The sequence below is a fragment of the Hippoglossus stenolepis genome, chromosome 16, assembly GCF_022539355.2.
Source record: "Hippoglossus stenolepis isolate QCI-W04-F060 chromosome 16, HSTE1.2, whole genome shotgun sequence".
Taxonomy (NCBI): domain Eukaryota; kingdom Metazoa; phylum Chordata; class Actinopteri; order Pleuronectiformes; family Pleuronectidae; genus Hippoglossus; species Hippoglossus stenolepis.
This window is the reverse complement of record NC_061498.1, coordinates 9,201,641-9,229,617: the sequence shown is the minus strand read 5'-3', so window position 1 is coordinate 9,229,617 and position 27,977 is coordinate 9,201,641. Positions and strand designations below refer to the sequence as shown.

The following is a 27,977-nucleotide window of genomic DNA, read 5'->3' as shown; positions in this document are numbered from 1 at the left end:
AAAAAGAACATGGTCTGTTTTATTTTTGGATATTCATTTAATGATAATATCACTTTTTGTACAAATAAGTTCACATAATTAAAAAAACATTGAATGACAAGAAACGCTTCCCAAAATAAACAGGGAAAAATTAACAATCACATCGAAAATACTTTTGGTTATCTTCAATGTATTCTATATTACAGACAAATATTCCAGTTGCATTGGTTGATTGTTTCTTGTGTGGATTCCCAAGGCATCTTGTCAGCACCAAACTCCTAATGGTGGAAATACTACAACAGTAACTTAACAGACATTCACAGATGTGTCTTTGGTGTGTTTGTCTATAGGCAGAGTTGTTCGGAGCTTAAAGTACTCCTTGGCATGCAGGCTCATAAATGGGGTGACTGAAAGTAACCTGATGTCTGCAGGTCTTTGCTCAAGCCCCAACATGTACCCAAATGATCACAGATGTTATCAGACCAACACACTCACTCTCTTCTTCCACTTTGCAAGTCTCATTGTCTTCTACACAGCAATATAAACACTCTGTTGTGCCTCTGGCCTTTCATAGTCTGGTTAGGTGCAAGGAAGCAAAACTGGGACTCTTCTTGCCAAGGAGAAATTGTGCACAGCATTATGCCGAGCATGCTATTTTTACTCAAGAGAAACACAATACACAACCACTACTTGCTTTGCTTGTTGTGGGTCAGGTCGAATACTATGTTGTACGTGAATTGTGGTTGAGGGTGAAAAAACTGAGTTTCCCTTGAAGGGAATATAAAGAATAAATAAAGTCTTTTAAGTTATCTTTTTCTGTGGTGTTGTTGCACGAGTGTTAACTGTAATTGACGTGAGTTTTAAACTATAGGTATGATTCAGTGCAACAGTGAAACAGAATGGGTTCAGTCAACTGCTTCCCAGTGTGTACCTTTTGTAATCCTGCTTACCTTCTCCCTTTGTGGTGGTGAAGCAGGCTGAGGGCTTCAGAATGGAGAGGGGGGATTTAGTCTTGAGTCTGTCCAGACTCACATCTACTTAGACTGTCTGACATTCTGGGGCAAAGCCCTTTGATTGACTTTGCTGGTACCAAACGCGTTTTAATCTTCAAAGATTTTAATCTGCTGTTTTGTCTGTTAGTCACAAGAGGTGGGGGTGGAGGATATGAAGGGATGTTAACACAATGTTGCACAATAAAAAATACAACAAAGACACAGGTATAAAAAAAATACATACAAAAAAACCCAACAAAAACCAAAAGTTTTAGAGCCAAATAAAGTAACACAAGCACCAGCTATTTACTCTGCACATCTTAACTTGGTCTAAAAGGTCATTCACAGCAAGCACTGATCTCTTTGGGGTAGTACTGAGGAGTTACAACATGCAGCAGAAAGAATTGCTGATGGTGCTTAGCTGGACGATTGTTATGGGGAGAAGGCAGCAAAAACCCATTTCAGTGCACACTCCCTTATGAATAACATGGAGGGCATGGGGTCACTATGTCCCTTAACCCAAGTTTTCAGCCAAAGACAGCACATCATCAGTTCTAGCACCATAGCTTGAAAGCTGAGAGGTTGCCAGTCCAGCAGTGTGAGTGAAGAAATACCATTGAAGCAGAATGCAGCATGTAAATGGAGTAGAGGCAATTTCAATGCTTTTGATGTCCAAAAATGTTTTTGAATTTGTTTAATGTCTACTTAGACAAACAGAAAGCATTGAGTTAAATATATGTCCAGTTTCTCCTTTGCTGGTTGGCTTACTGTGTCCTCCACATTCACAGCAGTTGCTGCTCTCTGTGTTTCACCAGGGGGAAAACAGAGCTGAAGAATGAAAATCTCCTTTAAGTTAGAGTAGTCAAAGCCACATGTCAAAAGTAGGAAGGCTTGTGTGTGGACATATTGTTATTTGATGTACAGTGATCCTGTAGTAGCAACACCTCATATTCCAGATTTCCATTTTGAACAGCAGGTTCAGGGATCATAGTTTGGGGCTGTTTTTGAGGCAGTGCCCCATTGTCCAAACCAGCCTTAACTCCATCCAACTGTAGCTGGGAAGGCTCACAGTCTAGCTCCAAGTGGCCCTTTGCCCTCTTTCTACGAAGATAGCATACTACTCCCAGTGCTACTGCTATCAGTACCAGCAATAGCAAGATGGCAACTGCAGGCACAATCATAGTAGTCAGTCTTGGGTCAGTAATCCGTGCATCAGGGCTGCTGATGATTTCAGGGGCTGTATGGGCCTCAGTGCATACACTGTCTGTGCCACTAGGTGCACCTAGTGGACTGGCACACACAGTGTAAGTGGAGTTGGGCCTCAGGCCTCTGAGTCTGTACTCTGGGAAGGATGCAGGCAGGCTGAGTTGAATTGGCCTGCGGTCTGGTCCAGAGAGATTGCGGTAGGTTAGGCGAATTCCACGGATGTAAGGACGCATTTCAATGTAGCGGTGAAGGTCCACCAGGATTGAAGTTGCTGTTACTTCATGTGAGCTAATGTCTGCTTCATCTGCACTCACAGTTGCCATGGGGATTCCAGCTTCAGGTGGTGACGGTGGGTGATAGTTTTGGACTTCACAATACAAACCAGAAGTGCCATGTGGACAGGTACACTCTACCTGACCATATTGGTCTATACGACAAGTACCCCCATTCAGACAGGTGTTAGAAGGACAAAAATGCTGATCCTCTCCTAGGTCCATGCTGCTGCTGCTGGGGGATGCAGGAACAGGGGGCAGGGGAGGGTCATTATCTTTGTCTGTGGGTTCATCACTAGCCCTAGGGATTGGAGCAGCTTCAGTAGTACTTGGAAAGGTGGTGATAATTGCAGGCTGGATAGTAGTAGTTTTGACAGTACTAGTGGTGACTGTAGTTGTGGTAGGACAGCCAAAATCCCTGTGGTCCAGTCTCTCCAATACCTTCCCGGCATTGATAGGTGGGAAATGGCAGCGGGTTTCCTCTGTTCTCTGAAGGGTGATGCTCTGGGCTCTAAGCCATTTTGGGAACCACTCTAAGTCACAAAGGCAGTTGAAGGGGTTCTCTGCCACTGTAAGCTTTCTGAGGTGGGGGAAGAGCTGGGAGAACTCTTCAGGGAGACCCTGCACACTCAGGCTGCTGATGTCCAACTCCTGAAGCTCACCAAGGTTCTGCAGGTCCTGAACTTTAAGAGGACCCATCGGGTTCTCTGCCAGACTGAGGTGAATCAACCCTAGGGTCTCCTTTAGCACAGCGGGGAAGGAGTCAATTTGGTTTCCTGAAATGTCCAGTTCATGGAGGTTCTTCAGACTACCAATGAGCTCCTTATCCAGGCTGGTAAGCCCCACACCACCCAGTTTGAGTGATTCCAGGTTTGGGGTCTGGAGGTCTGAGGGACCCAAGGTGTGTAAGACATTAAAGCGAAGGTCCAGCAGCAGCAGATGAGGCATTGAGAGAGCAGGCAGGGATGTCAACTGGTTGCCCTGTATTTTGAGTTCCAGCAAGTGCTGCAAGCGGTTAAAAGCTGCAGGGTGAATGGTCTTGATAAGGTTACTATACAAATAAAGACGCTCAAGCAGTTCCATACCCTGGAAGCATTCCTCTGAAATGTGGGTGATCTGGTTGGATGACAAATCCAGGTTTTTCAAAGAGGTCAAAGGTTCAAACACCCTATCAGGAATTTCAGTCAGTTTATTTTGACTGAGGTCTAGCATTTCCAGGTTCTCCATACCATCAAAGTCCTTAGATGTCATGCCTTCAATGCCATTGGCAAAGAGATAGAGACTATTTGTGAATGAGGGCACTCCTTTGGGAATGGTAGAGGAACGTCTCTGAAAACACAAGATGGACTCTGGTGTGGAACAGGTGCAGTCCTTTGGGCAGTCGCTGGACAAGATGCAATCAGGGATAGTGAGGAGGAGTAGAAAGGGCACCAGTTGAGTCATATAGACCTTCATGGTACAGACTCTGTCTCGCTCCATGCTCAGCCTAAAAAAAGAGAACATATATATATATTGTTAGTAACTTACACTAGTCAGAGAAATATACAAGTTTTGACAGATTGTAAATGGGATAAAACAGTACTACACATAATATTACTATTTTCTGTCACTTTTGTGGAACATGTTTAGTTTTGGGAGCATCCTGCTGTTGCATCAAGAAATGAGATGGATTCACCACAATGTCAAATTTCTTTCCAAACCAGCCTGGATCAGCTATTGTGTGGTTCTACAGCTTGTGGTTCTTAAGAGTATTTCATGGAGGGAGATTACTATCAAAGGTTTAATTATGCATAGCCAGTGATCAAAGGGGGTCTTTTGTCACAAGGCCTCTCAAACAATGGGGCTGCAGTCATGACCTCATGCTTCAGAGGAAAAATTGACATATTGGTATCCTGCCTCACTTTTCTGACTAAAAGGGTGCCACATTCTTCCTGCTATGATCTGTGTAACAGAGAGCACTGTGGGATTTTAATTCCATTATTTTCTTCTGTAATGATCCTACAGATGCAGAATGTGTGCATGCGTGTCAGCAATATGCCACCGTTATTTACTGCACACGCTCTGTGGTTGTGGTGGGGGCACAGTTAACTGTTCCACCTATGTTTATGACAGATTCCATAGATTATGAAACAAACACATATGAGCAAATTTATCTCGGTTTGGACGGTGCACCAAACTGAAAACACAGCGTCACTTTGTACGCTTTTCTGTCTCGCAAGCGCTACTGAAACAGTGAAAAGCTCTGCACACACTCTCTAAATGTTGCACCCTAAACACTGCTCTGGTCTCTCCAGTTTCATATAACCATACCGTGTCAGTTTTGTGTGGCTGTGTGTCTGCCGTGCTGCACGTGGCCATGCATCTGTGGATGATTTACTGTGCAGCGTTCTAAACTTGGAGAGGAGCTCCTCTGAGAGCCTGGTGCTGCTTCCCTGACCATGGAGCAATGCAGACAACACACTTATATGTCAATTTGCATATTGATGGTCAAACAAGTGTCTTAAATACCGTAAAATGAATGAAATATACAGAAACTACATTTTCTGTTGCTGTCAATCCTATTTTACTGGACTGTCAACATTGTACTTAAAATGGCTTAAAAGTAGGGAAGGGATGATGGAATGAGGAAGGTGAGAGGAATGAGGGAAGATAAAGAAGAAAGTAGTTACGGCAGTTTATCATCCTCTGCTATCAACTCAAGTGAGACGGCCTTGGGGGGGGGAAGAGACAACATCTCTTTCTGTTGACCATTTCTCTTCTTTTGACAGCTTGTGGTTTTCTCTTATCTTACTCATCAGGGTTTTGTGCTTAATCCTTAACCAGAGGCACCCTGGTGTGCTTTGTCTGAATCCGCAAAAAAAAACAATTCTAGGTGTCCTGAAATTACTTCTGTTCATATCATAGTTTAAGTTTAATGTATCTCCAAACCTGACTTTTTGAACATTTACGACACCCGACAGAAACAGAATGCTGGTGGGCTAATTTTAGGGCCTTAAATGGTGCAGTTGTTGATGTCTGCACTGCGCAAATACCTGAATGATACGCCAAGTATGTGTGACTTACAATTTTACACCGATGCAGCACACACAGAGAGAACATTCTGTTCTTGCAGTGCTAAGGTTGTGGCCTGTTACCCCATAAATGTCAAAGAAATTGAAATGTTCTTTTCTTCTGAAGTTACAGCAGTAATTATATTTTTCTTATCAACTGTGCATATTATTAGCTTTTCAGGGATTGAAGTAGTATGTAGAAGAACACTATAAATAAATAATATGTTGCTGTATGTTTTTCGTTCACTCACAGGTATCAGTGCCACAGAAATCCATTCAAGCCAGTAACAGTAGCATCAGAGACGACTCTCTCTCTGCTTCAGCTCTTTCCTTTCACTGTTTAATGAAACATTTTCTTTACAAAAAAAAATCCCTGCCTCGAATGTCAGAACTTGGAGAGGAGATCAAGGGTTTTATTTTTGAGGGGGGGGGATATCATCTCATCACGCCACGGCTATGGCATTTATTTTCCTTCTCTTTCAGCATACTTTTCTTTCCGGTCCTCCTTTTTGCAACCTCCTTGGAAAGATTCCCTGATGTCTTATTTTCCCTTCTCCTGTGTATACACTAAGAGCCAAATTCTTTTAAAATAGTCACGCAGGAAAAAGTAGGCTTCATTACGGGACTCATGAATGATGGAGGTGCAGATGGGATTGAGAAAAGGAAGGACTGAAAGCAAGACTGCTGTGCTGCATGGGTGTACAGAACAAAATAAGGCAAACAAAGGGATCTCGTAAGATAAACAGGTGATGAAGGGGATTTAGAGATTCAAGAAACAGCTTGAGCTCTTACAGATGGTTTTAGGTTTTTATATCATGGCTGTGTGTGGGAAGCTGCATCTCAATTTTAATGCAGGATACTGTGTACGTGTGAGCGCACGTCTCTTTCTATGGTCGTGAAGACAAATTATCTGTGTCTTAACTCCGAAAATCCAATCTCATTCCTTCCGGTGATAAAGAAACCTACATTTGGTACAGTACATCAGGGCCAGAGAGGTATAAGGGTCCAGTGCTAGAACATATAACAACATCAAGGCACACATGAGAGGAGAGTGAGCTCTGCAGATAGAATGAAATATTTGTCTTAGAAGTTCAACGTGGAGTTTCTACCATAGCTCCCCGGGGCAGATTGTTTATTTGAGTGTGCCTCATTCCAACCTAGGCCAGCACATCTGATAACCCAGTGGAGGAGAAACCGTTGATGGGGAGGGGTTCAGACGGTGCATACTGCCAGATCGTAGATAAACCGGAGCTTGATAGGTTAGATTCTCCTGTTTTCTTGCTTTTTGGATTGCAAGTGACTTGTGCGGGTCTTATCAGTTTGTAAGATAAGGTGCAAACGTGGCGTCACCACAGAGTGGATCCACAGTGTACTGTGGTGCTGTGTGACTCCTGACTTGTGTGGCTGCAACTTAAAAGTTTTGAAGTGAGTGGAGGTGGGCGGCCTGGAGAGAGAGATAGTAGAAAGACAGGCTTGTCATCCTGCACAAGGAGCAGTACCCCCTCCTCCTTCTTGAGTTGTAATTTCCTTTTCTCTCCCCTGCGTGCTTGTTGAGACATTCCTGAGACAGGCAGCAGCTGAGTTTGAAAAAGTAAACTGGTCCGTCTCATTGACTTGGTATTCAGAGATTAACAGGAAGTTTTTCTGGGTATATAAACAGATTATATATTGGATGAATGATTGCACTGCTTATGAGACGGGGAGTAAAAATGTCTTTGTGCCCAGTTCTGTTATGTAATAATTGTTCCTACATCTGTGTTTTCTTTATGCTCGAGTCGAGGTTTGTGGGTTGTATTAGTATTGAAACATGTTGACTGATGCAGAATCACCCGAGCGTCAGAGAGTGATGTGAAAATATGAAGAAATGAGCGGAGAAGGTCTTTTGCGCAACACTAAGTGAAATCCATGGTCAGGCCCTTGAAAAGAAATATTAAAGAGGCAGAAGGAAGAAAAGATTTTTTTTCCTCTCTGTCAGCTCTCTTCTTATCCCACTTTTTTTTTTTCTCCTTTTCAAGATGAAGAGGAAAAGAAAACACGAGCAGGGGAACAGCAGAGACAAAAGCAGGTTTCTGTCAGCGGGGGCAGAGGGGTGGAGAGGTGGATAAGACCTGGCTTTGGGAGGGTGAAGTGGGCTTCGGCAATTAAATCCCGGCAGGCCGAGCGTCAAGAGCCCTTATCTTCAGAGCTGAAGGCCAACACTGAGGGCCAGTGAAGGGTACAAGAGGGAGTAGAAATTGTGGTGTGTGTGTGCGTGTGGGGAGGAGCCGCAGGTCAGTGTGCACTTGCATAATTCAGCAGACCGAGCCAGAGACGACAGGGGGGTCACAGTAAGGGGATAAGGCTGTACACTACAGAGTACATATTCTCATTAAAGAGGCCCCCTTCTCTTCTGGGACTTTATCTTCTTAAGCAACTAGGCTTGCGAAACGTGCATTAAAGTATGATCTACAGTGTTGTAGGTCTGACGACTCGGTTCACGAGGGCACACTGCTAACATATATTACTCTAGCAGCTCCCCGTGCAGATTTACTGCAGTGGCTCAGGAACATTAATTCATATTGGCTGTAAATGATAACTTCGGCACCCAGAGAATTACTGGTGATGACGGCTGATGTGGCCCCTCTGACCCCCTCCTCTCTCCCATGTCCCCTTTTGCCCTCTCTGTGTTTGCCCCTTTTCAAATCCGCAACCTCATGAGAAGACAAAGAACCAAAGGAGTGAGTGTTACAAACGCTACTTCCACCCCGTGTCTATGTCAGCACCATACATGCCACAGTTTGAGCCAGTTACCCACAATCCTGCTGGGTTTTCCATCAACATTGACAAAGGGGTCATTTGGAAAGGAAAAACAATAGTTGTGTGGAATATGTGAGGATAAAGAGATTACTTAAAGAGACGAGCAGGAGGGAAAGCTACATGTTTGTGCAGACAGCAGAAACATGCAAAGTATGTTTTTGAAAATGTCAGCCGTGCTAACGCAAGACTGCTGGTATGCGTGGGATGTTTTGAAGTATTTGTTTATGGCATGAGCTAATGTCGCTAATGTTTTACCTTAGATATGCAAACAGAATGGAACAAACAAAGCAGAGCGTATTTAGAGCCGAAAACGTGACGAGTAATAGAACACTTGAATCAACATTCTCATCCTTTCACTGGTTTTAACTGCATAGCGTTTGTTCATTCAAGTATAAGTTCTACAATATGAATTCTCTTAATTTTGAAGGTAGGATGTCTTCATTCTGAAAATAAATCTGATTAAACAAAAGCAAATGGCTTTTTCCTTTTTTAAACTGTCACAGTAAATAATACAAAATATTTACGTAAAGTCAGAAACAACTTTCCATACATAGAGACGATATCCCAAAATACACTCCACTAACAGTGCACTCACATCAAGGTCAATCAAGCAGACGGAATACAAACACAGACAGGGGAGAGAAGGACATGCGGAATGATAGTTTTACTACATCTGTCACTTGCAATACTCATCTTGAAGCCACAATATCATTGCAATGCTTTGTAGTGGTATGACGTGGTATTAGTGGCCATGGTCGTTTTACAATGTGCTGTACAAACAAAGCTTTCCAACTGATTTCAGCCTCGCCACAAGGATCCACTCTGTAATACCCACATGCATCGTACACATCACCACCGCCTTTGCTGATTGATGTCAGAGTGTTGTAGTTGCAATTAACGCAAACAACCACTTAACCCGCAGGTTCCTTTCACGTTGCCTCTTTATTACAGACTTGACCTATTTTTCCCTATGTCCTTCTCTCTTTCCATGCTCCCATGTTGTGCATGTCTGGGTGAGTAGCAAAGCAGCTCATTAATGGTGTGAAAGGCGTCTCTTTCTACCTCAGGATTTATAACATTAGAGCCTGCAGCTGGAAGACTTAAAACAGAACATAATATACGGTCCGAGCGTGAATGGGCGGGTAATGGAATTGTAAAACCCACAAAAACTGTGTATATCCCAGGGATATGGGACAACTCTTTAATTACTGATTTTGTGATCCAAGTCAATAGTTACATTTTGGCGCTTCTGTTTACTTATCGTGTACTAAAGAACTATGTTTGATTGTACAATATTAACACAAAAGCCGTAAGGAGGAACCTGAAAGCCATATCAATCATTGCTCTGTCTAGTTCATCTTGTCAGATAGCATCAGTCTAAAGGCCCATGAACCAGTGAACCGGCGACCGACTCCTTGAGGTCAGAGGTCAGCCTTGGATTAGTGTTTCCCTTGCTGCTCAGTATTCTGTGTCCTCTGTTGTAACTGTGGCGCAGACAACACAGATAACAGGCGCTGTTAAACACGGCCCACACCCAGCTCCAGTTTCAAAGACGTTCACCTGAAGCTAAATGGTCCTCGTCTCCACAACAGGTGCTTTTCCAGGCTCCTCCGGGGCAACATGAAACCCAAAACCTCTGGAGTGTGTCTAAGTAAATGATGCGACCTGTGCCAAAGCTGAAGCCTCAGCCGGCTGCAGACTCCAGCCTCAAGAGTACAGAGCAGGCGAGAGGAGAAAGGAAGCAGGCGGAGTTGGGCGGCCGGGCAGCCAAACCAGACCAGAGCTGGGCTCTGCAACAGCATGTCTGACGTCTGGCCTCCTCTGAGCATTAGAGCACAGAGGTCAAGCACTCCGAGTTCCAAAAGGAAACATGGACAATTTCCTTTTTGTTTCATTGCTGAAGGACATGACGGATGGTGCTGTAGATGCTAGACTTGATTTTATTTTTATAAAGGCACTTTACAGGATGCCCTGCCCGAGGTACAATCTCTCTTCCCACAGATAGTTTACTATCGTTTTTCTCAGCAGAGCGATGTCTCAACACTGATACATGCGTCTTTCATCAGAGCACCCAGCCCTGTGACCTACTGGGACTGATAATCAGTCGGGGTCACAGTCATGTTTCCTTAATAGGAAAAAGATCTTCATCACAGAACTCTCACATTACAGAAACACAAAGGATTTCAGTGCTTGACAACCTAGTCTTTCATCAGTTTTCTTATTTCTCTGTGGTGTTTGAATCCACAGCTTTTGTCAGTGCCATGTGCAAAAAACAATGGATCAGTCACAACCCAGTGGCATAAAAACAACAAACAACAATTCTTACCCACTCTATGTCTCTGTTTCTCTCCTTCTCTATTCTGGAAGACACAGCAGTAAACCACACAATTTCAGAAGTCAGGATCGGATGAGTCCAAAAAGCACCACATCACAAAGACACACTAAATACGGCATCCTTGGACTCTCGCTAATCTTTGACTTCTGCCTTCCTATCCCGTGCATGACTGTCCTCGCCTCGTCCCTTGTACTGTCTGGACAACCAAAAGCAAGCTGGTCTCAGCCACAAAGAAGTCTCCTGAGACATTCTTCAAAACGCCTCAGTGAGCTTGGTGGGGACAGGAAAATTTTCATGCACTGTGTGTGCTTGTGGTTTTAAGTGGCTGGATGGACCAGTTTTATCAGTCAGCTGTGCTCACACTCCAACGTTCTGGCTTGATTGACATTCATTCCAGCTCTAAACACAACTGCAGTGCTACTCCAGGTCGTTCCCTACTATCATAAGGTGCAGCACCTTCGACAAAAACCCTGCTGAGAGTTCCCTCTGACCATCTTCTTCTTGATGTATTAAAAGAATAGGTAATGGGCCACAACCTTTCTTCCAACAGAGCTGTGTAAGAGTTAAAACTGGAGCAGAACTGAATCCGAGCTTTTGTATGAGTCAGATGGCAGGCAGCCACACTGACTGACTGGCAGCCCGACTGTCTTTGTTAGACAAACAGAGTCACACGCACTTAATGAGGTAACACTCGCACAATATCCGTCCACCTGTCTGCTCATCTGTCAGCACGGCTTCAATGTCTTACCTCACCCTTTAAACATATTGACGTTACATCGTATCTAAGGATACATTTACCTGAACTGACAGTCATCCACTTGCATTTCTGTACAAGCACTGATGCTAAATTTCAACATACAGTCCAGCAGCTAACAAGTGACACCCCCCCTGTTGGCTGTGTCAATCATGCGCCCTCTCCTCCCCTTGCTCTTCTGCTCACCTCTTTTCTTTCTCTCAGGTTTGTTCATGTAGCTGTTGAGAGTATGACTGGAATCTGATGATGGCCTGTCTCCTCCGCCTGCCACAACAGCCCTGCGGGGTCTTGTGGCAACACTGTTGCTGTCAAAGTGTTTATTAGGCTTGTGAAAGCTCAAGGCTAAAGTAAGGGGTCGATAAGCAGAAGCTCGGAGCAGTGCTAATTCTAACGTGTTTACCTTGGTAAATTACAGTAGCACCGTATTGGAAACTTGGAGAAGACTTATACAAACTCCCACTTCATTCGCTTGGAGCATATTTTTGATTGGACTAAGCAAATATTCAATGTTCAAACAATTATAAGGTTGAAAACCTCTCGATGCACCTACTCTTGGTGTAAGGTGTAGTTGATGTCCTAAGTACTGGAAAGGCAGTTTGATGTCCCTAAAGACCTTTTTCACATATTTTGTCACAGCAGGAAATGCAGAGATAGAAAAAAAATAATGAATCAGATAAACATGTTGGCTTATTTAAGTTAGCCACCTCACTTTCAGGGTCCCACTACTTTCCATGCTCTTGGTGGGGTTTTACTGCGACACCAGAACTGAGCATGGCTGTGATCGGATCACCTGAGACGCACGTTAATATCAAGTCTGAACAGAGCGATGTGCGTTTTATTGTGTGACATGTCAACATGTCGGCTGTGAAAAGGGCACAATGGTCATTAAAAGATGTTTGTTATGTCTGGTAGAGGAAGGAAGCAAGTAATTTATTGATAAGTGGATTGACAAATGATCTACACTTAAGTATGGTTTGAGTCACGTCCATATTCAGCTCGTGACATTGAGTGTTGTAAAACAAGTATCACAACCTTCATTTTAAGACCTGCTTTTCAGCCTCCCTCCCTCTTTTACCATTTTTACCGTCATTCTTCCCTGCAGGCTTTTCTCCCTAAAAAAAAACAAACACCTCAGACATGTGCCTCACACACGGGATAAATCTGGGCCGTAGATCACTGGTACAGATAAGGTTGTCACTTTGGAATTTATTGTGAAACTGTGTTGGTACCATGCCAGTGCTGAGGAGGTTGGCTCTGATTTTGTCCCAAACATTGACATGCTTCTCCTCCATGGCCTCAGGTGCCCTGTGATTATGACCTGAACAAAGACATGCTGACGTATTTATTACAGTATTATTATGACAGCCTTTTATTCAGAGTGCCTTCTTAGACACATGTCTGATGTGTTCAATTGTGTCACCCACTTTTATCTTTTCGAATGCTGACTAACAGCATATATATATAGCCTATGAGGATGTGTAGTTTAGTATCACGGCCTACAAATAATGAATTCAATTGAAATAATTTACGATCCCGACTCTGAAGTAAATCTGACATGCCTCTGGGTGAGGCGATCCAAAGGAATTCTCAGCGAAATGACACTGAGCCTATGCCAACCCCTGATTAAACAGGTGAACCCAACCACAATGACAACTGTTGAGACATCAGTCAGCAACAGTCTATTAAGACATCCACCCTGACCCTCAACACAACAATTTGCCTGCAGCAGGTGTGCGGAGATTCCTCGTATTCAGCACAAACAGGGCAAGAGTGAAGGAAGTGGGGACCTATGACTCCATCTCCAACCTTTGTGAGGATTTGCCAGATAGAAAGAGAAATACTCTAAACAATCTAAAAATTCACCCCAGGCCTGTTTTTCAAGGACCATGGCACTTTTTTCCAAGTTTAGGCTCTTAAACAACAGATTATATATCCGTCAAGTTGTTTTTTTGCCTAATGCTGCAAAAAAAAATGAATGGTCACCAATGGATGCATGTAATGGTAAAGAAAACACAAATAACTCTAAATAACTCAGCTGCAGGGTTTGCATAGTAATGAATGCGATGTAAATTAAATGTGATTTGCATTATTCGAGATGAACATGCAAAAACCACTGATGCCTTCACACTGACGACTGAATGAGGACAAAGAGGGTTCCTCTGTGTGGTTTCGAGGAAGCCTAGTTCTGTGTGTTCGTAATACGGGAGGTGTGTGTCCGTGTGTATGTGCTCCATGGGCTAGTCACGCTGTCGTATACAGAGAGCCTGAGACGACTGAACATACTGCCGCGCAGACAGAGAGAGAGGAAGCGAGGGTGAGACAGTGATGGCTGGTTGTTATAGCAGTGAATTACCATTGGTCTGAATAAAGAATAGCTTGTTTGTGTGCATCAAACGCATCTGTTCAGACTGTCATCAAGTGAGCAGATTCCTGAGCCGACCTGTTAGTCCGCACAATGCCTACCTGTGTGTACACATATGTACTATTTGTGTGTGTGTGGTGTGCATGTGCTGTGTACGTGCAGTAGAGTAGAGCAATATCACGGAACACCCTTGTTTGCTGTTCTTTGTCCCCTTTAACATAATAAACTGACATTCGTATACACTTGTTGTTGTGTTGGGCCGTCTACAAGTTTAACACACAGCTACGGTGCACAGCCATTCCAAATCAAAGCCAATATTTGGTGTGTTAAGTTTTACTTTATTTTTTAAATGCACTCATGTAGGTGTGGCATGGATGTGTTGTCGGCAGGTAAAACACACTCAGGTTGACAGATTGTGCTGTAATTCGAGGCAGTGAATGCAAGCTTTGATGTTGAAACCCCAGCATTAAGGCAGACGCAGAGCCAGTATGCATATTGTTATTCAAGCATTGTCTGCATGGCAAATATATTAAAGCAAGCAAGCACACACACACACACACACACACACACACACACACACACACACACACACACACACACCTTGAACAAACCCCTTCACCTGAGGAATGTGTGTTAGGACCAAAAACTCAACCCCAGAAAGGGAGCTCCGCACCGCCGCCACTCTCTTCTCCTCCTCCTCCCTCCTCCTCCTCCTCCCAGTGTCCCTGAGGAGCAGTGGGCTGCCCAGAGACAGAGAGGTGGAGGAGTGTGTGTCTGTCTCTCTCTCTCTACCAGCCTACTGTCACAGCTCATTGGCAACTAGCACAACACAGGAAGGAGGCAGGACAGAGAGTGTGGGGTCAGAAAGGAGTCGGGGTGTCAAGTTGAACAACCAGACCTCAGCACATACAGTGTATCAATTCATAAGTATTTTGTTTTTGTTTTTCAAGCAATGCATTACAAATGTATCTCTTAAAAAAAAAAAGAGACTTTGGCAACTGTAAGTGATCAATGCAGAAAATTGTAAATATTGAAGCTGACAACCATCAAAAACTTTATTGCTGCAAATGCATTCCATAAAAGGACCAACAACTATTTGTTCAGCCACCAATAATTAGCCTTCCCTACGGTATGCGTCTCTTAGAGAGATGGCCTCATTAGATGACGAATACTTTGTAACGAAACTCAGTAACGTCCTAAAGCAGCAGAGCACTGTAGATTTTATTAAATAATACTACATCTTGCATTCGTTCCGGACTATTTTCGGCAGTGGCTGAATTTACATTTGCCGCTCTAGTGAGTATTTATGGCAACAGGAATGCGTATATGGGATTGACTCTAAATAAACTAGTGCCCCTGGTTGTGGTCACGACGAAACATGTCACCCAGTGCAACAATGTGATGCAATCATGTGTTTTCAAATACTCTTTGGAGAACAATGGAGCTTTATGTCATTGACGGATAATCTACATCAGACTTTGAAAACAGAAGATACTCCATATGAATTCAAGATGAATTCATAGATATACAGTATACAGGGTGGCACACACTGAGGAGTCTACCTCCTGCCCACCTCTGCCACAGCTCCATAACTTCAGTCCGAACCTCCTCCATTCTCTCTTTTCCTTTTCCCTCCTGTCTGGAGTCCCACACAGCCTCACTGTATCTAGTAAATGCTGCGTGCGTGTGCGTGTGTTAGTTAAGAGAGCTGCTCTTGTTCTCCTGCCAGTCTCGTTAAGAGGCTCAGAGTTGTGTGAAAGGACCCTATTGAGGAAGCAGGGTGTTACAGTTAACACAGTGAGGACCGCCAACAGCGTGCGGTCGGGGGTTTCTCTCTGCAATTATTCAAAGGACTGTATTATTATGACAAGTGTCAAAAACACATTGTTTTCCCATGTAATCTATGGTGCGCTGTGTTTTGTGTTGTGATGAAAACTATTTCTGTTGTTTGTATCATGGTAGCTGACCACATCTTATTCATAACGACCAATAAAACTGTCAGATTTCATGTAATGCTCACCCAGTGAAGAAGCGTTCTCCTCTACTCCCGCTCCACTGTCCTTGATCTGACGTCTCCCTTCCCTGCAAATAAAACAACAGTTGTACCTGTTAGCTTAATTTGTTGAAATGTTCTCCCCGCCCACTTATTTGGAATCCAGCCCCCTGTCATACATAGTTAATGGCCCACAAGCGGGACAGGAAGCTTTTTTCCTCTTAATTGGTCGGATTCCAGCTGTGTGCGGGAGCGTGCTGAGCGCTGTGTGGCAGCGCAGTAGAATGACAGAGCGGGAGGGGAAGAATGCAGGCCGACCACTCTCCGCTCTGTCAGCTCCTTGTCCTGCGGTATCGGCCCATCAGCTGTGGGCCCAATGTTTTTGTGTGCGCCGAGCAGTGACTTGAGCGTGACACAAGGCAGTCACTTTTTTGTTATGGCCCCTATACGTTGTACTTAGTTTACTGCACGTGTGCTGTGTGGTATGAGCAGCGAGATTCGGTCAGTTTCGCCCTCTTTGGCGGCTGATGAATGAGGTATTGTCTCAGGAGGGAATCAAAGGTCATTCAGGTTAGGATAATATTTACTGACGTGGCCTGCAAAGACTAAAATGTGGCTACATATGATGATTTAATTAAAATCACAGAGAAGATATCCGGTTTTTCCGATTCTTATTTCCATTTTGGATCCGTGCCTGTGCTTCTTTTCCTCATGTTTGAATCAGGTGTGTGCGTTTGAAGTGTGTGTTGGCCCTGTGGCACAGGCCCCAACAGCTTTTATTTTAACTGATCTTTCGCTGGCACGGCCCAGATTGCCCTCGCTGTTTGAGTGACAGCGTCTCATATTTCACTACCACAGAATTACGTGGGTATGTGTTCATGCATAAGTTCGTGTGTGTGTGTTGCGTTGTGTAAATACGTTGTTTACGAATACTGAATGCTATTTTCGAACGTGATTATGGGATCTCAAATATGAATTGGTTTTTCGGAAATCCCAAACACAGACGTTCTGCCAAGAGCAGCTTCCATATTTCTTTCTAATAACTCACTACTTTGGGGTTTATCATTGATTTAAAGCACACAAAGCATGGAAGATGATTTGCTGAGACGCAAAACATTATTTTCTAGCTTTTTCTCTCCCTTTTGCACAGCACAGACGGTTAGTTGTTTGCACTGGATATACTCGTCTCACTCTCCCAGTACATTTCCAACTAAGTGCTCTTTTTATGCCATATTTCATATACCTAAGCTCTGAGTCAGGGTGTGGAGGCGGAGACCAGAACGTGGATGACTACCACGCCACATGCGGCATTCCATTATGTAACACCTGAAACCTCACGTCATGTTCAAAGAGCGTTGTTTGCATCTGAAATGAACCTGTTACAGTCCAGGGGCTGTTTGGCTCGAAGCTACGGCCGCTCTCTGCATCATGTATGTTTATTTGCCTGTGAGTGTTTCACCCTGCTGCACAGAGGTGTTTGTGCATATTGTCATTTGTGTGCTCACTGTGAGTTTTTGTCGATTATTTGCATACCTAATCGTGTTTACCTGCACAGGGACAGAGTAAATGCAGGGGTGAGTGTGACCAACTTGTGTGTAGCTATTGTTTTTGCGCTGACCTTGCCGCGCGGTTAGTTTCCCGAGGTCACTGTGTCTCCCTCTCAGACGGTCCCCTGGCTCCACTGTAAATATTTAGCTTTCAAAGTGGAACTCAGCACCCGAAATAGATGCAAATCATCTTTACCGCGAGGCGTCTTGAACAACGTCAGTACTTTTCTTCAAGACAAAACTGCTGACAACAATATTCCTGCTTTGGTATGCATGAATACCCCAGACTGCCTCTTCCAGATCTTTCCGCGAGACATTTGGTCTTTAATTTGTGCAGACTGAGCACTGCCAGAACACTGGTATCTTTTAACCTGCCAGTATGTTTTCTCTCTTTTGACAATTATTGGTTTATATTCATATTTATTCTCTTTTGAAGGAGCTATTTTTGTCTGCCATACCCTCATTCCCTTTTTTTTAGAGCTCTGATTCCTTTCATCCTTTCTGCCCACTATAATTTTCTTTCTTCTTCTGCGTTCATCTGTTGAACATAAATATCGCCTCACCCTCCTCCTCCTCCTCTTCCTCTCTTTCTCCTTTTCTCTTTGTGTCACTCCCTTTCCCTCATTCCCCATCTGGTGTAATCTCTTCCAAGGCCAAACAGTCTGCAGTTAATGCCAGAACCACTTTGTAGAGCCATCATCTAAAACTGCCAACAATTTGTCCAAATCATGGCTCTCAACATCAGCCCCAATCCTGAACCTGTTGAAGAAGATGCTTTATGAGTCACTGTGGATCTGCTGCCTCAGTCGGTAGTTTAAGTGACACTCTGATGCCTCTCGTATAATCCGGTGACAAGCCGTGACTTGTGGCACTGTAACAACTGCTCGCCTGTTGATTGCAGCGTTGAGTGATTGAGAGTTTGGCTTGATACGCGGTGTCACATGCAGGCATCTGCACGTACACATGCACAGATTTGCCCTCTCGTGCTACCCCTTGTGCTCTCGCGGCGTGGACAGCAGCAGATAACGACACTATCTGCTGTCCTCCAGCCGCGACGGAAATAGACATTAAGAAAAAAGGGCACGAGAGAACAACAACTAACTGACGTAATGGAGGACTGCGAGTACGTGTAGGCGAGTACGTTTGTAAGGAGTGCGTCTGAATGTCACCACTCTCAACAAGGTCTCAGGACACACACAAACCCAAAGGTACACACTTCGCCTTCACTCTGCTCTTATCCTTCGATCCATGTTGGGTGGAACATTACGAGTTAATGTTCATCTCACTGGTTGTTTGTGTAATTTTCATTAGTCATTGATAGCTTGTGGTTAAACATTATACTTTATTCTCAAAGGGAGATCTGTCTTCGCTAATTCTGGTTTTGGTCAAATAGTGTAGGTGTGTGTGAGTGTGTATGCGCGTGTGCCCTTGCTTTGCTCTTGCCCACTAAGATCTAGTTCAAGGCTCATTTCCTAATTACAGTGCTGGGCTGAGGTAATTACAACCTAAGATTAAGAGCAGTTTCTCTTTTTTTTATGGGCTCACTGAAATGCAGCAATTTGTGGTGGCTTTCTGGGATGAGCATCCTCCCTCTCATCCCCTCCCTCTCTCTCTCGCTCTTATTCTCCATCTGTGTCTCTCACTCTGCGTCTCTCCCTCCATTTACTTCACTGGAGTCAGTTTAGGAATTTGGGGGATTGTTTTTGGCTTATGCAGATTTTCTAACCAGAGTGAGGAGGTTAAGAAAATACCAAGAGTTTAATTTAATAAAAAGAGTCGTTTCTTTCATGTTGTGACTGATCCAAAGGATAATCTGCTTCAGGAGACAGACAAACCAGCAAGTGTGTTTCTGTGTGTGTGGATCTGGATGTGGATGTGGACATGGACGACGGCAGTTATTTGGGGTTTGCGCTCAAAGCTGGGGCACTCCAAAGCCTTCAGCTCCCTTCGCATGTGTGTGTATATTTATGCAAGGTTTTGAAGTGGTTCTTCTGAACGCATCATTTGGCTGCATCGGCGAGCTCTTCCTCAATTTAGCTTGGCAGGGAAGCAGGCTGGGGTTTGCCTCGACATACCGCTGGGTCAGCATTGATGTGTGAGGCTGAGGGCTTTTGAAGCTGGGGTTTTATATAAGACGCCTCTTCGACAGAGCAACACCGGCCCTTGGTTGTCAACCAGGGAACGCCCCCCCCCAGATGTGCATCACCTGAGGAGGGGACACACGGAGGCCTTCTAATCTGACAGAAGAGGGATTGGTACATCTTGAATTCTTGTTTGCTTCATGTTGCCTTGAGGAAAACAGACACACGCTCACATTCACTCACCAATTCAAACTTTCTGCCCTGTCGAAACCCCCCCCCCCTCTCTTTCTGCCGGCTTTGAGAGTGCCCCACTCTTGTCCTCCACCCCTACCTCCACCTCCCTATATCCCTTCTCCCTTCCCCCGGGTCTCCTCGCCTCAGCACCTGACTTTTAACCCTCTAATCCCTTGGATGCACTGGGTAAGATGCTTCAGTCACTGCCCCTAATTGGTGTAAAACTGAGCTTCGGTGGTACTAGGCAGGATGTGAAAATCCCCTTACTCATTGCAGTTCAGAGACAGAGGAGTCGCAACTTTCAGTGTGAACTTTATTGTGTCAATAAATTTACAGGCACCACAAGCTGCTGTGAAATGTCCGGCAGATCTTTCAGTCAACAACCGTCACCAACAGATACAGACATCAGAGCTCTTTTCCTCCCGAGTTCTTTGGCAGGGATAATGAAATGCCTGCTTTTATTTAGTAAAAAACAAAAAACGGATGAAAGTACAGACTGACACGATGTCCGTAACCGGATCCTGGTTGGGTAGTGTGGTTTTAACGTCACTGTCACGGCGGTGTGACAGCAGGCCTGTGCTTAATTGTTTAAATTGGGTTTTATGACAGAGGGCTCCTTCGCCTTTCCGTCCACAGACCAACATTTAACTGGAAGAAATGTCCCGTGGGGGAGCGGTAATCCACCCAGCGTGCACATGTGTCCCGCTTAGTGCTCACACCATCATGCACAATTGCACATTTTATCGTCAAAGTGCCGCCATGTGTTGTGCAGCAATTTTGATCAGCTGTCGACTTTAGCTTTACATCACAAGTGAAAGAAGAACTTTGATGCAAACCTCGTTTTTCCTTTCTCTCCGTCTCAGACTTGTTTCAGTCTCTCTCTCTCTCAGCAGTGAGAAGTCTGGGAGGGTCAACAAGTCACTGTACAAACACAACAGTCAGCCGTACGGACAGAGAAAACACGGGAGCAGCGAACACTACAGCTTCATCGTCTCTAGAAAATAACCTCACTGGCACCACTTCTGCCCACAACTCATCTCTTGTACTATAAGTGTTGCAATCCATGCAACGTAGTAGCCTGAAATTTCTCCACAATAATGATGGATAATTGACCTCCTGGGGCTGCTCAGCTGTGACTGGCGGACTAATATAAACCAATTACAACCATTATACACTGTCAATGACACGGTAGCTTCTCCTGTGGCATAATGACAGTCTGTGAGGAAACACATGGCGAGGAAACCAGTGTAGGGGTTAATAGCAGGATGATTGGAGTAATTCACGTCGCCTGTTTTGCCCCCGGGGAAGAGTAGGTCGATTTTCCGTGCCTGTTTATGGAGCCACGTAAAAAGATGCTAATCTGGCTGAAGAACGGGAAGGATTGTGGTCAGAAGACTGTTCTTTCATGAAATAAACCTCTCATTCAAAAAGCGGATATATATAATTTGTCATAATCTGGTTATATTTTAATTTTCCAGTTGTGTCTTGGGGCTACTGGTTTGTCCCTGAGGAAATTAGAGACAAGAAGTCTTTCGCGTAATAAATTAAAATTAAATTTCCCCGTTATTACATTTTGTGTTAACACAAAGATATTATATCTTTAACAGGGATTAGTGGGATCACGTTTCTGTGGTTATCAGCCCAGCAAATAAATATTTCATTCAACACTTGAGTTTAAAGACCGACACTTTTAAAGCTCCTCAGGGATAAAGTATCAGATGAAGCTACTTTTTCAATGATACCTCTCAGAGAAAAAGTTTTATTATATGGCACGGTATCTGCACAATATTAAGATGAGGTGGTGTTGTCTGAAAAAGAACAAATGCTCTGACAGGGATTTGTATTTTTAACTTTGTAGAATAGAGACGTGTCTGAACACGTCGTGTCCTGTCACTTTATTGGATGTTCGTTTATTGGTGAAACTCACTTTGAGTTTTTCAGATGTTTGACCTCGTGGAATCATTTCATATCAGTAGCAGCTGTTGATGGACGTCTTTGATACTTCAGTGTATCGCCCATCACGCTTATAACTGAAAGTTGGCCGCCGGTACAAAGCTGACAAAGCTGAAACTTGTCATCTATCCCATGAATTCAAGATCGGCTGATGTTGTCAGCAGTTTTGAAACCACATCAAGTCAGTGCATGACTAAGAATCAGCCTTGGAAATGTCACTTATCTTTGCTCAACTTCCTTTCCTCAGCAGTTTTTGCTTTTAAAGCAGCGATGCACCAAAACTGTTTTATCAAAATAAACAGCACTGCCTCCACTTGTCTCCAGGTATAATACAGTCAAACCATTGTCAAGATGATCCTGTTTTGACCTCATGCTGCTAACATAACAAATGCGTTGACTTTTCATTATCTGACCCCTCTGACCGCCCGTGGAACAACCACGCTTGTGTCTTATTGAACTTTCCGCTGTGGGACTTTTCCCCCGTGTGGCTCCAGGAGCAGCCGTCCTCTGTGGTGGAGGCGGCTCGGTGCGGTCTAGACTTTCGGCTCGGCCTCTGCAGGCTGTACGGCGTCCTGCGGTCCGACACCAGCCCGCCTCATTACAGCCCAGAGGAGTCCTTTTACGCACCGCGCACACGCTCCACGTTTTACGCATTTCATAAACACTGACAAACTTTACTTTTATTGTGAGTCATTGGTGATGTGAGGCATCAGCGGCGCCCGCACAGCCAATAAAACCTGTTGCATCCAATATGTCAGTGGTGCAGAGTATTGATTTGCAGTTAAAACTCCCCAAAACAAATGTAGACATCTGCAAAACGTCTTATTACAGTAACACTCTGCCCTTTGAAAGCATTAAAATGTGTTTTCAACTGTATCAACTTGCTGCTGAGCCAAAACAGAAAGTGTCTGTTTGAGTTTTCGTTGAGGGAGTTGTCAGGATACACAAACACAACTTCCACGAGCAGCACCGGTCTTTAAACGAAGACAGAAACTCCACGAATTGAAGCTTATTTTTAAATATATGAGGGAAATGATTTTGCTCATCGGTGCATTCACGTGTTTCCAAAGCAAATCAACCTATAGTTCGTCAACACATCTCCCTTGACGCGTCTTTACGCACGGTTCGCTCCTGTTGCACGTGTTAAATCCCGAATCATTTATAAACCAGGAGCAGGACTTCCTTACCCTGAACTTCGAAGAGGTAAAGTTGGGAGCGCAGTCAGTCGCGCATATGTCTTTATCCAAGCGGAGCAGTTCGCCGAAATAACTCCAGAGACTTCGTAGGTTTCCCCCGAATATGCGCTCTCTCTCTCTCTCTCTCTCTAACAAGAAAGGAAAAAAAGCTCTCAAACGTACACGGTCCTCATCAAACCCTCGGGAGAGAGGTACACCGACCTCCACGTCCAGGAATGCGCTCGAGTGCTGCCTCCCCGGACAAAAAGCGCTTTATTGGTGAGCACAGAGGAGAGTTTGAAGCGCAGGGATGGGAGGAGCGAGGCGCGGCGCACAGCGGCGGAGCGCGCTCCTGCACAGAGCTGCACACAACTCACCTTGCAGCCTTGGCTGAGCGCTGAACCACAGACATGCTGGCCTCGCTAGATCGTTAATGCCTACCTGCACGACCTGTTTGGAGCCTGAGACATTGTGGGTCTAGTCGTTCGCCGTGCAGAGAAGTCGGTTACATTTCATTTGAATGACTGTTTCCCTAATTACAGCCTGCTGTGCTTTTTTAAGTTTTCCTTTTACCCCTCCGCTGAAAGATAAGCGAGTAAGGCTTCAGCATAATGACAACAAACACTTATATAGGACTAGATTACACAAATCAAACTGCGTAATTACCTGACACACCCTTTAAACATAAATACATTACTCAGTGAAAATATGACATGGTTGACACTGGCAGAAGTCTGTTGCCTCAACAGTGTACATGTGTACATGAGCTGAGAAAGCCACTGAATACTTCCAGACGCCTGTGACAAAGTACCCGTCAGAAGCTGGGGGGCCTACGTGAGTGTCAGCCAGTCCCAACAAGGTACAGTAAGGTGATAGCTCTGAGGAACTGCGTCACCTCTGGTGTGTACTTTTAGCCACATGTCGCAGAATTAACCAGAACCCCGAAGCCTCTTGTGCACAGCACTTTTATGTTGGAATGGGTCTCGCCCGTGCAGCAAGATCCTGAAGAGCTTCTGTTTTTCTCCACGTGCTGACGATAAAACTGTGAAAAATAATTGAAACCAGCCCAAATTTCCTTTTTTTGGGTGATGTCATTCACTGTAATTCTGAAGGCACAGCGACGCCAACAAGAACTAAAGTCAACAAACAGACTCCTCTTTGGCCCGGAGGCCATCGCACGTGTCTCCTGAATACACCCTCACCCTCTGTGTCCTATGAACAAGGGACACTTTAGTTCCACTTGTCGAGCTTATGAGTTTGTACCGTTTATTTTTTGATATCAGTCCTCATGCAGTCTGTGGCTCATGCCTTCCTCCTGCTCGCTCCCCCTCTGCTCCTACTGTATAAGATTTATTACTCACACACACACACACACACACACACACACACACACACACACACACACACACACACACACACACACACACACACACACACACACACACAAACACAGGGTATCATCTGTAAGGCATTACTGTAAATTGCAGGAATAGAGAAATGATTTCACGCTTGCCCCGCAGGGTCCAGATGTAGCTTCTCAGTCGTAGCCACAACCAAGTTTAATGTGTTCAGGAGAAATAAAAAAAGGGGGGGGGGGTAAGAAATAAATCTTACCCTGTTGTACTTTATCACACACGTATGAGCCTCAACATCAGTGCTCGTGCTCTCCTCTTTCTCTGTTCCTCCCCCTCATTCACTCCCTCGCTCTCTACGTAAATACACATAAACTGTGTCCAGGCTTCAACACCAGTGCTGAGGTTGTCCAGGTGTGCTGAGGTCAAAAGATTTGTCATTCAACGGTTGTGGATGGTGATATAACCTTTTTCCTCACTTTTTTAAACCTCTTTTTTCACTTTTCATACTATTTGATTCAAGGTGATACAAACGGTTTCAATGTGTAAAGACATAACAAATCCTGCTTTGTGTGTAGTTGTAGATTTTATGTCCCCCTTCGTGTCCCTGGTGATACAGTAAAAGCTTTGTGGTGTTGATATTTAAAGTGCACATTTTTTGGGGGGCATTTACAGCTTCATCATTTTAATTCGTGGGTCTACTAGAAAAGTTTGACATGCTCCAATTCTCAAAATACCACAAAAATTGCCTCCAAGCATACATTTAACAGTTTTGTCATTTGTCACCTGTTCAGAACGCATGTCAGAAATGTCACGCTCCTCAACCTGGAGGCATCTGGAGCAACGGCAACTACGGTGTTGTTGTTTTTGTCGTACCAATTGGAGCTTGAGTCGTATATGTAAAAAAATCAGGCTGAGACAGCCAATAAACCAGGAGCAGCATTTTCTGTTGGCTCCCTTTGCCGCTGACTTTGGCCTCTGTAACTTAGCAGATATTTCACATCCACAAAGGAAATGGAAAAATTGGAATATGGGCACTTAGATGTTTTTATGTGCCTGAGAATCTGCCCTTTCCACTTGTACAATTTACTACCGTAAAACATTATTTTTATGTTAAATGAGGCTTTAAAATGAAGAAACATTTCCCCCCTGACTTATGGCATTTAAATTAGATTCACATTAGCGTGTAAAATGAAACAAAGCGAGTTCTTTAAAAATAACAACGAGATGTGATGACAACATAACAACGTCTTAACCAACACAGCACTGTATTGTTCAACAGACTTTGAAGAAAATGCGTGGAGAATTTTTCCACTCATCATGTGTGTTGAATCGACATTATGTTATCCTACTATTCAGCATAAAACACTCATCATGTCCTCAACAGAAAGGTCCTGCTTGTTGGTACATAACAGGACAGTCGCAGGCGCTCGGTCAGTATTGTAAACAGCATTACAGCCTTTGCCGTCAGCACGTTAGGCTCCTAATCACCCTGGCTCGGTAAAAGATGGCGAGGCGGCATCCAATCCGTGCCCCACCACTGCCCAGGGGAACTTGTAAAACACTGGTTTGCTGTTGAGCCAACTGCAGACAACAGTTCAAAGCTAAAGGCTTTTACAGCAGCCACAGCTACACAGAGGTGACAGGGATTTCTTCTTTGTTTCCAGTTTCATTTCATCGCCTCCCGCGTATTTTGCATACGTTTGTTATGTTTGTGCGCAAACTCGTTCTGAAGTATTTCATAAACCCGACTTTCATCACTTTCTTTTTCCTCCACCCTAGTTTGCCCTAATCCCATTTGTTATTTGGCTGCTCCACTTTCTCGCACATTAGCGTTACAATTTCTGACTTATTTTCTTCCCTCCTTGATACATTGTAAGTTTTACACTATTTATTTTAAGTTCACTATAACTATTAAAACTATAAAAACTGATTTTAATAAACTGCAGTAAAAATAATTAGGCCCACAGAAGTGAGTTGGGAGGAGGAGTTTTACCGGACTTCTCCTTTTACATTATTTAATTACAAGTGGAGTTTAAAGGCATGAAATATTGTCCTGGGTTATTTTCTGATGCTTCCCCTACCTGCTCCTTCTTCTCCCAGCCTCTGTGTGTCCTTGTGTTTAGTGTTTAGTGTGTCTGCATGTGGCATCTGTTCTGTGTGTCTCCCCGTCACACCTAAATCTGCTCTGATGGCATAATGTGTGGGCTGCTGTGAGACCTGCCCGTCTTCCCACAGCTACTCAGCACCCGGCAGCCATAGGATGAAAACCTATGTGTGGGAAGGGAGAGGGAGAAACCAGGAACGTGCATGGTTAATTAGTGGCTGCTATAGGAACCTGAATGAGGCTGAGAACTATGGCCAACAGAGAGAGCGAGAGAGTGAGAGAGAGAGGAGTAATGAGTGAACTCAAAGCAGAAGTTGATAACAAACATATAATACTAAAATCAAATGCTCTGCCTCAGATAAAAGGGAAATGTTGACTCTTCCCACCCACTGTCTCTTGCCAGCTTTACTCATAATAAGTCAATATGTTGCTCGTAAAGCTGTCTTCAATAGAGGAACCTTTGTATATTTATGTATATACATATACGTGTATATTTTATGATCTTATTGACACAATCCATCTTTTTTTAAACTCAAAGTAAACTTGCGTTTTAGTTTTCGTAAAAACAGAGCCCATAAAAATCAGCTGATATGAGCTTTACACAAACATATCAGTTTTTGCGCTTGTGTTTGGCAAACAATACAGAAAAGATGTGCATTTATGTTTATATTTAACAAAAAACAGGTTTGATTGTACGTGTTTATTTATATTTATGACAAAGTTTATGATTTAACTGTAGAATGTCAAGCCTCGATAACATTTCTTTCTTACAAGGGTTTGATAATAAAAAAAAAAATGTAAATCTCTATATCGGCCACTATAATATCTAATACCTAATAATGCTATCTGCATTTGCCCCCAACTATCCAGATTGGGTCTGGCTCTATAAAGTGTGGCTCTGTAAAGTGTGGCTCTATAAAGGAATTGGGGTTTTCACCCTAGATATAATTTTGCCTTCTCTCTGCAGTTATCCGTCAGAGGTTGGGTGAGACAGGCGGTGTTAACGAACTTTGCTTCGGGAACAGAGACAGATTGTCATTAAAAAATGTTTTTTAATAATAATAATCTAAATATGGCTTCCTTTGGCCCTTATGTCATTATGACCTCATTTGAATAAACCTGGAGTTTCATGTCAGCTGTTCATGTTACTGAGGTTGATGAAGTGGCCCTTGACACAAAGATCTCTGTGCACTCAAGTCTCAGCGATTGCAGGAGCTGTTTGTTTCACGCAGAAGAGGCAAAGACAGCGAACACACGGAGGCCTCGAGAGGTCAGACCATAGTTCACTCGGAGGTTTACTGGTCTGTTGACTCTGCGCGCACTGGCACTTCTCATTAAGGAGAGAGACAGAAACAGACAGCACAGCTGTGACATGCATGCCTCAGAGCTGGACAAGCCATTAGTGCACGTTTTATTGTTGAAAGGATGAAGAATGCATCCTGAAACAATCCTGTTTTTTACTGGAGCAGACGTAGAGCATGTTTCTCTTATAGCAACGAGCCGTTTAGCCTTTTAAGTCTTTTAAACCGCACACGTGTGGCTGTTGTGTCCTGCTTTTGTTTTCTGGCTGGTTATCTGTTCTCTCTTGAGCTAAACGTGAGGGGGTTTTGCTTATCTCTGCTCTCAGATAAGAGAGATTGAAGAGGAGTGAGGCCTGAAGGAGAAGGGGTGAGATCGGAGGGGAAGAGGTTGGGTTGAGAAGTCACAAGGGTGACCTCCTGTCCCTCTCTCACTCAGGGAGTCACTTAGAAGGCCTGTTTTCCCATGATCGTCATTAACTGAGGTGAAA

At 44.0% G+C, this 27,977-nt stretch overlaps 2 protein-coding genes across 3 annotated transcripts in view; one reads left to right on the top strand and one right to left on the bottom strand.

The window, feature by feature from the left end:
• coro7 (coronin 7) overlaps nt 1-27,977 on the top strand; it is a 100,430-nt gene that overhangs the window by 52,069 nt on the left and 20,384 nt on the right. The window lies entirely within an intron of this gene.
• On the bottom strand, nt 18-23,009 carry vasnb (vasorin b). 2 transcript variants are annotated; one of them, XM_035181261.2, is made up of 3 exons: nt 22,742-23,009; nt 15,767-15,828; nt 18-3,935 (listed from the first exon to the last, which is right to left on the bottom strand). In XM_035181261.2, exon 3 carries the CDS (start codon nt 3,926-3,928, stop codon nt 1,847-1,849), a length of 2,082 nt encoding a protein of 693 aa, XP_035037152.1. In that variant the 5' UTR covers nt 3,929-3,935; nt 15,767-15,828; nt 22,742-23,009; the 3' UTR covers nt 18-1,846. The 2 variants fall into 2 exon arrangements, with proteins under 2 accessions (XP_035037152.1, XP_035037151.1); XM_035181260.2 differs by lacking the exon at nt 15,767-15,828.